The following is a 12346-nucleotide window of genomic DNA, read 5'->3' as shown; positions in this document are numbered from 1 at the left end:
GCTGTCCTTCCCAAGCAGTGGGCTCCCCAGCCCGTCAAAGAGGCGTCCGTCGTGACGACAATCCACTCCGGGGTCACAAGAGGCATCCCTGCAGACAACTTGTCTGTCTTCAGCTACCAGCTCAGCGCCTTGCGCACTGCTGGGTCCAAGGGAAGGCGCACAGCATAATCCTCCGACACCGGAGTCCAGCGCTGCAGCAGAGAGTGTTGTAGTGGTCTCATATGAGCCCTGGCCCAGGGCACTACTTCCATCGTGGCCGTCATAGAGCCCAACAGCTGCACATAGTCCCAAGCCCGAAGCGGAGAGGCTACTAGGAACTGGTCCACCTGAGCCTGAAGTTTGACAATCCGATTGTCCGGCAGGAACACTCTGCCCACTTGGGTGTTGAATCGAACTCCCAGATACTCCAGGGACTGAGTCGGGCGCAGCTGGCTTTTCTCCCAGTTGATGATCCACCCCAGGGAGCTCAAAAGAGCAATCACCCGGTCCACAGCTTTGCCGCACTCTGCATAAGAGGGGGCTCGGATCGACCAGTTGTCCAGATAAGGATGGACTTGTACTCCTTCCTTTCGCAGGAAGGCCGCGATGACCACCATTACTTTGGAGAAGGTCCGCGGAGCAGTAGCCAACCCGAACGGGAGGGCTCTGAACTGGAAGTGTCGGCCCAGGACTGCAAAACGCAGAAAGCGTTGATGAGGAGGCCAGATGGGAATATGCAAATACGCTTCCTTGATGTCCAAGGATGCCAGGTACTCCCCTGCCTTCACTGCCGCTATAACAGAGCGGAGAGTCTCCATGCGAAAGTGCCGAACTTTCAAGGCCCGATTCACCCCTTTGAGGTCGAGGATAGGCCGTACAGAACCTCCTTTCTTTGGTACCACAAAGTAAATGGAGTAACGTCCCTTGCCAAGCTGATTTTCTGGCACCGGAACGACCGCACCCAGGCGGATCAGATTGTCCAAGGTCTGCTGCACTGCCACAGCTTTGACCGGAGACTTGCAGGGAGAGAGTACAAACCCGTCTCTTAAGGGTCGGCAGAACTCTAGCTTGTAGCCGTCTCTGATGACTTCCAGCACCCAAGCGTCTGAAGTTACCCTGGTCCACTCGCCCAGAAACGAGGACAGCCGTCCTCCAATCTGCACTGGGCCATGGACCAGGACCCCGTCATTGGGTACGAGACCCTGGGGGAGGACCGGAGGGCGCACCTCCGGGACGGCGGTCTCTGCGAAAGGAATGCTGCTTGGGGGAGAAATTCCTTTTGAAGGAAGAGGGGGCAGAGGAGCCCGACTTGCCCGGGCGGTACCGACGGGCTTCCTGAAACCGTCCTCTGGAGATACCAGGGCGAGCACTGGCCCGAGCCCTGACCTCTGGTAACCTCTTGCCCTTAGACGTGCCGAGATCGGTCACAATCTTGTCCAGCTCGACCCCAAAGAGCAGCTTGCCTTTAAAAGGCAACTTAGCCAGGCGGGACTTAGAGGCGTGGTCAGCAGACCAATGTTTCAGCCAAAGCCACCTCCGCGCAGAGACTGTCTGAGCCATACCTTTAGCCGAGGCTCTCACGACATCATACAGTAAGTCTGCCAAATAAGCCAAGCCCGATTCCAGGGCCGGCCAATCAGCCCTCAAGGAAGGATCCGAGGGGGAAGCCCGCTGCACCATAGTCAGGCACGCCCTGGCCACATAGGAGCCGCAAACTGAGGCCTGCAAACTTAAAGCAGCCGCCTCGAAGGACGACCTTAAGGCCGCCTCCAATCTTCTGTCTTGGGCGTCCTTTAGGGCCGTGCCACCTTCCACAGGCAACGCCGTTTTCTTAGTCACCGCAGTGATTAAAGAATCCACGGTAGGCCAAAGAAAGGCCTCCCGTTCACTTTCAGGCAAAGGATAGAGGCGGGACATAGCCCTAGCCACTTTGAGGCTCGCTTCCGGGACATCCCATTGAGCCGAAATTAAGGTGTGCATGGCATCATGCACGTGGAAGGTTCTAGGCGGGCGCTTCGTCCCCAGCATAATGGCGGAGCCAACAGGGGCTGAGGGAGAGAAGTCCTCTGGAGAGAAAATCTTCAAAATGCTCATGGCCTGCACTAACAGGTTGGGCGAAAGATCCGCGCTGCAGAGGGGTCATCCGCTCCATCCGAGCGGGAATCAGTCTCCTCCAAGGAATCCCCAAAGGACCGTTGGGAGAACTCAGATACGCTGCCCTCATCTACATCAGAGGAAACAGAGTCCTCTAAGGCCTGGGAATCCACCCGAGGGCGTTTACTTCCGGGGGCCTCAACCCCTTTATCGGACAAGGGAGAAGGGGCAGCGTTTTGCATAAGGAAGGCCTGATGCAGCAGCAAAATAAACTCGGGGGAGAAACCCCCCAGACTATGCACTTCAGCAGCCTGGGCCACAGCCCTAGACGCACCCTCAACCGGCGCTCGCAAGAGCGGGGGAGAAACATGCTGCGCATCCAAGATGGCATCCGGTGCGACACTCCGTGGAGCCGCGCGGGAAGAATGGCGCTTAACTTTAGCCGCTTTTTTGCCGTCGCCCAAATCAAGGGCGGCCATGGCATTAACGTCTCCCAGCTCAAGGGCGGCCCAAGAAGAAGCCGTCCGAGCAGCGTGGCCGGCCAAGATGGCGGAGGCGAGCAGCAGGGGATGGGCGTTTATGGCGGGAAAAACCGCCGCACCGGAGGAAGACCCGGGACACTGACCGGCCTCCGAACTGACACCCAACAAGGGCGAATCAGACTTTAAGACCCCCGCATCCCAGCTAGAAGCGCACACGCGGTCCAGGGAGCGATTCTTCGCGCCCTCGCCCTCCGACGCCATAGGCCACGTGGAGATCGATCGGGGAACCCCCTGCCCGCTATAAAAAGGTAAAAATTACCTGCTTCTCGCTCCGAGCTGTAACGACCTGGTGTCCCAGTGAGTAGCTGCAATAAACGTTTAAATAAACGTCGAAATAAACGCCTTTAAGGACGTCCAAATTTTTTTATTTTTTTTTTTAACGGAGCCAGCGGGAGGGGGGAGAAAAGGAGGGATCTGGCGCCACCAGGTTTGCACTTGCTCAAGAAGAGCCCTCAACCCCAGGTACTCAACAAAACCTAAAAATTAGGCTTGGAGACCTAGCCAGAGCTGCTGCTGTGTGTGACCACCACCTGCTGAGATAGAGAACATACTGAGGAGTTTCCGGCAGCACATGACCACATATAGGGAGGCAAAAGGATTGCTCTCTATCTCCACCTGCTGGTAGATGGACACAACCCACCAGTCTATGGATTGATCAGCATGATGATATGGAAAGTTCCATGTTAGAAGTCACCGACCAGGAAATGGATCTAGGCGTCATTGCTTATATGTTGAAATGCTCTGCTCAGTGTGCAGCAGCGGCTAAGAAAGCAAGTAGAATGTTAGATATTAGGACAGTAATGGAAAACAAAAATGAGGACGTTATAATGCCGTTGTATCGCTCCAAGGTGCAACCACACCTCAAATACTGTGTTCAATTCTGGTCACCGCATCTCAAAAAAGATATAGTGGAATTAGAAAAGGTACAGAGAAGGGCGACTTCCCTATGAGGAAAGGCTAAAGTGGCTAGGGCTCTTCAGCTTGGAGAAAAGACGGCTGAGAGGAGATATGATAGAGATCTATAAAATAATAAGTGGAGTGGAATGGGTAGACATGAATCGCTTGTTTACTTTTTCCAAAAATACTAGGACTAGGGGGCATGCAATGAAGCTATGTAGTAGTAAATTTAAAATGAATCGGAGAAAATATTTCTTCACTCAACGTGTAATTAAACTCTGGAATTCGTTGTCAGAGAACATTGTAAAAGCAGTTAGCTTAGCAGGATTTAAGAAAGGTTTGGATAGCTTCCTAAAGGAAAAGTCCATAGACCATTATTAAAATGGACTTGAGGAAAATCCATTGCTTATTTCTAGGATAAGCAGCATAAAATGTATTGTACTGTTGTGGGATCTTGCCAGGTACTTGTAACCTGGTTTGGCCACTGTTGGAAACAGGATACTGGGCTTGACAGACCTTTGGTCATAGTATGGCAATACTTACATACTTATATACCTGTGGCAGAGGGTTGTGACTTGCTCAAGATAACAAGGAGTATCAGACATCTCTAACATATGGATTATGACTTGCCCAAGATCACAAGTGTCAGAAGTCTCTAACATATGGACTGTGACTTGCCTAAGATCACAAGGAGTGTCAGAAGTCTCTAACATATGGACTATGACAGCAACTAAGGAACACCAAGTTAATCTAGTCTGCCAAACTTCATTCCTGGTCCTGTGCCACAGAGCCCAGTTAAACTCTGGCTTTCTCCCCACTTCTTTACAACTGGGGGATTCTCTATGCTTATATCATGTTTTCTTGAATTATTTTTGTCTCCACCACCCCTCATAAGAGGCTGTTCCATGTATCTGACCCACTTTCTATAAATATTGTTATAGCACGGTCTACCTTTTCACAGCCTCTTGCCTGTCAAGAATGTTCAGTTGCTATAAACGATGATGTTACAGTCTGGTTGATTTGCAAATGAAGCACGTGCTTGAAATATTATTTAACAGTGCACAATTTAGAGGTTAACCAACCATTTGCTTATTCTTTACTGAAAATGATGTAACAAAATAAAAATTATTGTTATTGCGCTATCAAAGCTCACAGAGTTCCATATTATTCATTGTGCTTCATCCTAGAAAAAGCATACAAAAAAGCCAAGCAACAACTTCCGTATGTAGAAATTTTTTTTAATTTCCACATTTTTTTAAACAAAAAAGTTAGGATACATGCACACTTGCCAGCTTAACCATTGCAAATCTGCAACCAAAACATTAGAAGCAAGCAAACTGTAAATACAATCAGGAATTATTTTTCTTTTTGTTCACTTTGTTTCCCACATCAACATGGAAGTGTAACAAGCTGAACATATTATATAACAAAGCACAGTGTTACTGACACAAAATTAAGTTGACAGCAATGCTGGCAATACAATGCTATCCACCCACCCAACTCTTTCAAAAGAATCTTAAGTGGAACTCAGAGGTACACAGGTTCAAGGTTTAAACACCTGCTTTCAGCATTCATTTTCAGGTCACATCATAACTTACAATGAATGCACAGTACACACAAGTTTTAGCATGCAATTTCAATAAAGCTTTTTGTAAAACTTCTAAATGTATAAGATGCAATTTTACTGACAAGTTGTAAAACAGCATTATACTTTTATACAGGGAAAAATTTTAAGATCTAACAGTAAAGCCCAAAAGCCCATCAGTAAATAAGAAATCCAGGATGGTGGGTTGTAACTTGGTCTCCCTGTCAGCTGCACCATTACCTCAAGGCATCTTACTCCATTGGTAGGCCCGGTCTCCTCACTAGCTACAAAGCCCTGTTCCTCCAGCACCACATGGGCCTATCACCTACAATGCCATGGACTCCACTGCAGTTAGGTTGCTCCATGCCACCACTTTATATATATACATAAAAAGGCTATTTGTGTGGTCGGCTGATGTTTGTTGACTCTGTACTGCCATCTGTCCACTTATATATGAAGGACAAACATCCCTGAATACAAACTGCCTTTTATGTACAGATGGATGGATCCTAATTGCATAATGCACAGTGAATGTTGACCCAAACCTTTAAGCCTAAGACATACATTGAAATATCTACTTAAGCTAGTGAAACAAAACATGATACCATTATATTACCTTCCTTTTCCTCCACACACCTGCTGCATAATCAACCTACCTTCAGTATTAGAAAGCAAGAATTTGAATTAGAAAAGACACTGTACAAGTTATATCAACTTTAAATGCAACTCAAATATTTTTATACTTTTAGTTAATATCCAGATTTATAACTTTCAGTGTTACAAAATGTATCATTTAGATAATCAGACTCAAGACAACTGATCTGTCAAGCTAATCAACTAGCACACCATTTCACAAATCCTAATTAAAAGTATGTGCAACATTTAGAAAACAAACATCCATTTTCTTTCAAATCTCATATAATATCAGATTTACAGAAAAAATTTATTGAATCTTTAATCAGAAATATTAAAAATAAACCTTTCAGTTAAAAATAATTTTTGCACTGAAAGTGTATTCATTTCAAGAAGCTTTCATCAAAATCTAGACTGATAATACAAAACATAGTATTAGACACAAAGTATGTAAGGAAAAACAAAATAACTTGTTCAGCATTTTTCTGCAGAACCAATTTGTAGGATGGCATTTAACAACTTTATGGATAAAAAGAAAATGTGTTCTCAAAGAAAACATTATAGGCTCCTAAAATGTCACACTACATAAGCCTCATGCATAACTAGATGAAACTGATCTATTTTTAAAATAAAAACTGAACCAACTGTACAAATACTGTTATTTTTTCCCCCTTAAATTTAGCAGAAAGATAAATGATGGAGCTAAAGTGTTTTAAAACATGTGGAATTTTCTTCAAAAAAGTTAGCAGTACATATGTTTGTGACTTTCAAGCGCACTGCTGGACATAGTGGTGGTGGCTGGAGGAGAGGGAAGGCAGTACACAGCTTTTAAGAACCATGATAAAGCTGAAGTGTGCTTAAAACTGCAATATCATATTTCTGCTCAACTTGAACAGAGCTGGAATGCTCAACAACACTGTTTAGGTCAGGCATACTTTCAGCAGTGTCCCCAAACCCATGGAAATGGCCATAGTGCAAACTTTCTCCAGGATCCTCCATCAAGGAAGGCCTGGGAGGAAGACAACTGCTTGGGCTTCCATTCAGATGCAAAGACCCACACATATCTGAAGTATTACTGCCCTTTTCAAGTTCTTCAAGGACACTGTGATATGAACTGGCAGGTGTTTTGCTTCCAGCTAAGGACTGTTCTGGAGTCATCCAAGTGATGAATCCATTCTGTGATGGTCCCAGAATCAAACACTTCCCAGGACTCATTTCCATTTCACCCAGCTGTGCGCTGAAGTTGAAGTCCAAATGTCCATTGGTGGCATATCCATTTGTCATTTGGGCGTTGCCATTTTTCATATCTGCATCAAGAAATACACCTGTCACAAAAGATGAGAATCAAGGAAAATTTACTGTAACTAATCACCGTAATACTTCCATTATTGGCCTTCCTAACAAATTATCACATCATTTTCTGTACAGAGACAAGATCTTGAAACAGAATTATTTTGACAGGATTTTTCATGTAATGAATACAGCACAGTTTCAGTCACAGTTCAAAGATCTTTAGTAATCCATTGCTTACATTACAATAAAAAATATTTAGCGAATTACTGGTAAACATTCTAGAAAGTGCAGAATGGTTAAAAGAACAAGTATATGCACTCACAAAGACTTTAGTAGAATATCACAGAGAAAAAAACAGTTTCAAAGACTACCGTGCAGTTGGTGCATTGCTGTGTAAGTGTTTTAGAGAGACAATAGTAAGTTTTTAGCATTTCAATACAACCGTAGGAATGAGTTTATGTATAGAAGAACAATATCTTTGCTCCATGCGGACTGGCCAGTATCAAATTTGAGGTGGAAGACAACCATAGGCCTGGAATTTATACTACTGAAAATTACCTAAACCTCAGGAGGTTCAGGTCATTTTCAAGGATATCATGCTGATTAGCACTGGAAGTTCATGCATCTGCATCATATTTACATCATTTTTATCAGCGGGAACTTTTGCATAACTTGAGAAAACCTAGCCATGTTACATTAAAATATATAACTGTAAACAGTGTTACAAGTGTTTTTAAATTGTACTATTTTTTAAATGAATGATATGTATGGTAGAAAGTAGACTGGAGTTTATGTATAGAACAGACATATACAGGGAAAATTTATACTAAACTGATGCTAGCCTTCAACATCAGTAACTTTCATTTAATTGGTAAACTATGCAAGAGAAGATACATGCAAAATATCATACAAAGGAAACAAAATTCAGAGGTTTCAAAGAGGATTGTAGAACCAAGATAACAGAGAGATCAGCATGATATTATCACAAACATCTATGTGAAAACAGAGTGACGGTTTAGAGAATTCAGATAGCAATGAAACTATTACATAGTGAGGCCTGTTCAAGGCCTTTCATATGACTTCAAAGATATAATCATCACATTTCAGCCTGTATTAACTGGGGAAGAGCTTCCAGTCCATTTTTAGCACCAATATTTGAGCCCTTGTTACACAGCCACTAAAAAAATTCTGAGCTTGCCTGATTTTTTTTTTTTACATCACCGGTGGATATTTGAAAACACAAACAGTAACACCACTATTTACGTCACAGCTGAAAAGTTTAGAAGACAATTTGATTTTCCCTCCTCTGCTCATCACACAGAGGCGTAGCTAGGTGGGGGTGCAAGGGGAGTAGCTGCTCCCCCAAATGGATATTGAATGAAATGGCACCTTTGCAAATTGGGCTTGCAGCCACACCCTGGTACCTATTTTACAAGTCTGCTTCCCCTGACATCAAAACTTGGCTACACTTATGCACACAGTAAGCAAAAGCCAAAATGTAATCTGATCCAGAAACTTATCAATGCCCACATTAAAAATAAGGTTATAAATGCTACATGTTTTTGTTGCCGGGCTCAAAAGTGAAGAATATTGTACCTAGTGCTAGAATTAAGTCTGGAATCTCTTATGAAATCTCATGTGAAAACAAGGGAAATCTTTCTGTTCCATTACAGAGACCAGAAAATTAGGTACAGCTTCATTCAGAGAGACTTTCCTCATCCTGAGCCAATTATAAGACAGGAAGAGGACACTAAAATGTACTGCCACATAAAGAACCAGGAAAAAGTCAAAATATAGAAAGTAGCCAACAGTTAATTTAAGCTAGATATTAATTTTAAACTCAATATTCATACTGAGGGCAAGATGGAGAAATTATGTCTTATCTGATATTAGCGTCACTATTCTGAACCAGCATGTGATATCCCTTCCCAGCAGCAGATGGAGGTAGAGAAAACTAAATTCCACCAGTGACATCACCCAGTTATAATATGTGGTGTTCTCTGGAACAATCCAGTATGCATCTGTCCATGCAGAAGATGGTTCCATTTTGTAACACATCCAGCCCCATCAACCACTGCAGCTGCAATGATAAGCAAGCGAGCAAAACACCACAGAGTGGCATTCGCTAACCTGAATACCAGGGAAAAGCCATCTCACAGAAACCTTGTATGGATGTCAATTAGAAATCAGATCTTTTTCTTCTTCAATTACTTCTAATAGGAAAGACAGAGCATATCCAGAACCCTGGGCCTAAGTCTTCCAGGGTGGGATTTCAGAACAGTGACATTGACTAAAGAAAATAAAATTATCATGTAAGACGTTATTTCTCCTTTCTTAGTGTCAGCTTAAACTGTTATGAACCAGCAGGATGTACCAAAGCAGACATAATGGGTAGGGGAAGAAAAGGCCCCCTGAATGACCGCACTGCCAAAGTCTGAATGGATTCTGACCAGAACATCCAACCAGTAGTGCTTAGCAAAGGAATAGTGCGAAGACCACACTGCCACCCTGCAAATCTCCTCAGGTGAAAATCTGGGCCTCTGCCCAGGATGCCACCTCAGCTCTGGTCAAGTAGGCCTTCAGTCCTTGAGGCACAGGATGATTCATACTGATGTAGATGGACTCAACAGCCACATTACCTCATAATAGATATGAGACCCGACTATCTCTTCCAAGGGACATGAAGGAGCACAAAGATGATCTGAGACGAAACTCATTTGTCTCCTTCAGGTACCGAACAAGCGCCCTCCAGACATCCAGTTTGTGGAGCTTCTGGTCCACAGGAGAAGAACCCCTTGCCAGGAAGGATGGCAAATACACCTCCTGATTGGAACCATATGCAAGTACACCAAAACCTCTGCAAAGGACAGATATGGTTCCCAGCACAGTAGGACCTGAATTTCCGAGATCCTCTGAGCACAGGTGATTGCTACCAGAAATAGTGTCTTAACAGTGAGGTCCTTGATGGAAGCTGAGTGCAAGGGCAGGTGCCGGAGATACGGAAAACCAAGGTCTGTGGGGCCAATCCAGCGCCACCAACAAGATCAAATGAGAATGACATGCAATCCTGCGCAACACTTGACCCACCAGAGGTCACTGAGGAAACAGAGAGCTGCTCCGCTACCCGCCAAGGCTAAATCAGGGCATCTGTCCCCTGAGAAGCTAGGTCCCTCCATCGACTGAAGAAGCACTCCACCTTCGCATTAGCTGGAGAAGCCATCAAGTTGAACTGAAGAGGCCCCCCCCTCAATGGTCCACTATGGTCCTGCTGCCCCAGCTCCCACTCTCCCGGATCCAGAAGAGATTGACTGACAAAGTCCAACTGCATATTGTCTTTGCCCACAATTTGAACTGCTGAAAGAGCCTGCAGATGTGCCTCCACCCAGCTACTACTGTTGCGATGTCCAACATCCCTCTGACCGCTTTCCCTTCCAGGAGCAGTTGAAGGTCCAGCAAAGACAGCCAGATCGCCTGGTGCCCTATGCTACTTGAACTAGTGAGCTCCCCAACCAAGGAGACTCACATCTGTGGTGACCAGCACCCACTGAGGAAGATACAGAGGGACCCACCTCAATAGGTACAGACTGTCCCACCAGGCCAGACTAAGCCTGGCCTTGGGCGTAAACGGAAGACTGAAGTCCTGAGAGGAGGAGCTCAATGGGCACATCTGCAGGCTCTTTCTGCAGTCCATACTGCGGGCAAGGCACCACCTCCAAAGACACTGTAGTGGAGCCCAGAAGCTGCAACTAGTCCCAGACAATGGGCCACGAAAGCTCACACAACCGATGTGCCTGCGCCCACAGCTTCTCTGCCTGCTTCTCCGGGAGAAACACCATCCTCTGTCATGCATCAAAGTGAACTCCCAGGTACTCCAGAACCTGAGATGGAAACAGATGGCTCTTGGGACGATTCACACCCCAAATCAGGGACTCCAGGAGAGAGATAACCTGACTGAGTCTGCCTGAATCAGCCAGTCGTCCAGATACGGGTGAACCTGAAACCCCTGGCACCAAAGATGCACTGCTACTATCACCATAGAAAACATGCTTGGTGCCATAGCAAGGGTCAGGCCCGAAACTGATAACGGTTGCCCTGCACACAGAAGAGCAGATATCTCCTGTGATGATCCACAATACAGACATGGAGTAAGTCTCTGCAAGGTCCAGGAACTCCTCCAGATGCACCGAGGCTATCACTGAGTGCAAAATCTCCACCCAAAAGTATTTAACTCTGAGACAAGCATTGACCCCTTTGAGGCCACGCTCTGCCAGAGGCAAAGGCTCCACCGTCCTGAGCATGCACAGGTGCTGCAGGATGAAAGCAACAGCCTATTGCTTCAGAGCCGAGCCGCAGAGCAAGACCATGAAGGCGTCAGAAGAGCTGTAGGAAATAACCCCTGCTGACCACCAAAGACTCTGAGGTGATATGGGCACACTTGTCCCAGAAAAGAAATAGCCCGCCTACTACTGGTACTAAGAAGAGCCCCGGCACACCCTCATTGGGCAGAACGGGGGCTATGGCTCCGCTGGAGGCACCAATGGGGCTGGCTTTTTCAGGACCATGAAAGGAACCCTGCTTGAAGGACCTGCTCTGGTCGCCCCCCTGAGACGTAGAGCAACAGGAGGACCAAAACCACCCTGACCTTCTAGCATGCCTCTTGGAAGCAGAGGATCGCTGACAGCCTTTCTGCCACAGCTCAGAAAGCCAGAGAGGTTGTGCCTCTCCCATATCCTTAACCAGTTTCTCCAGGTCTTCTCCAAAGAGTAGCCACCCCTAAAGGGCAGCTGACAACAGCAAAGCCATAACCACTGGCATCCAACCACCGAAGCAGCCAATGAGTGGGGAATTAAGAGGATCACATCATACAGAACATCCACCAAAATGGCTGCCCCAGACTCCAGGTGAGTCACCTCTGCAACCACCACATGGCCCTTGCCACATAAATGCCACAAATGGTGGCCCGAATACTGGACATTTCCACAGAAAAGACCAAGTGGAGCTCCTACTCCATCTTCTTGTCATGGAGCTTCTTTGGAACCAAGACCCCCTGGACTCACATAGCAGTTGCCTTAGTGACCAGAGGGTCCACCTAGAGAATGACATGGGGACAAAGTCTGTCCCTGTCCCCTTGGGCTCTGTCTCTGACCCCACAAGCCCCATCTCCATCCCCGCAGGCTCTGTCCCTGTCCCATAAGCTCTGTTCTCATCTGCAGAAGCCTCGAACATGTAACATAGTAGATGACGGCAGAAAAAGACCTGCACGGTCCATCCAGTCTGCCCAACAAGATAAACTCATATGTGCTACTTTTTGTGTATACCTTAC

At 46.0% G+C, this 12346-nt stretch overlaps 1 protein-coding gene across 4 annotated transcripts in view; it reads right to left on the bottom strand.

The window, feature by feature from the left end:
* Window positions 1-4746: 4746 nt before the first annotated feature.
* Window positions 4747-12346, bottom strand: part of ANKRD10 (ankyrin repeat domain 10) — a 181295-nt gene continuing 173695 nt past the window's right edge. For 3 of the 4 annotated variants that reach the window (XM_030201543.1, XM_030201540.1, XM_030201542.1), the window contains exon 6: window positions 4747-7055. In XM_030201543.1, the coding sequence (XP_030057403.1) occupies window positions 6559-7055 (497 nt within the window). In that variant the 3' untranslated portion in view covers window positions 4747-6558. The remainder of the gene's footprint in view (window positions 7056-12346) is intronic. The other variant, XM_030201541.1, reaches the window with a different exon arrangement.

Source organism: Microcaecilia unicolor, chromosome 4 (assembly GCF_901765095.1).
Source record: "Microcaecilia unicolor chromosome 4, aMicUni1.1, whole genome shotgun sequence".
In the NCBI taxonomy this organism is placed as follows: Eukaryota; Metazoa; Chordata; class Amphibia; order Gymnophiona; family Siphonopidae; genus Microcaecilia; species Microcaecilia unicolor.
Note: the sequence above shows the minus strand (reverse complement) of the source record. Positions and strands in the feature narration are given on the sequence as shown.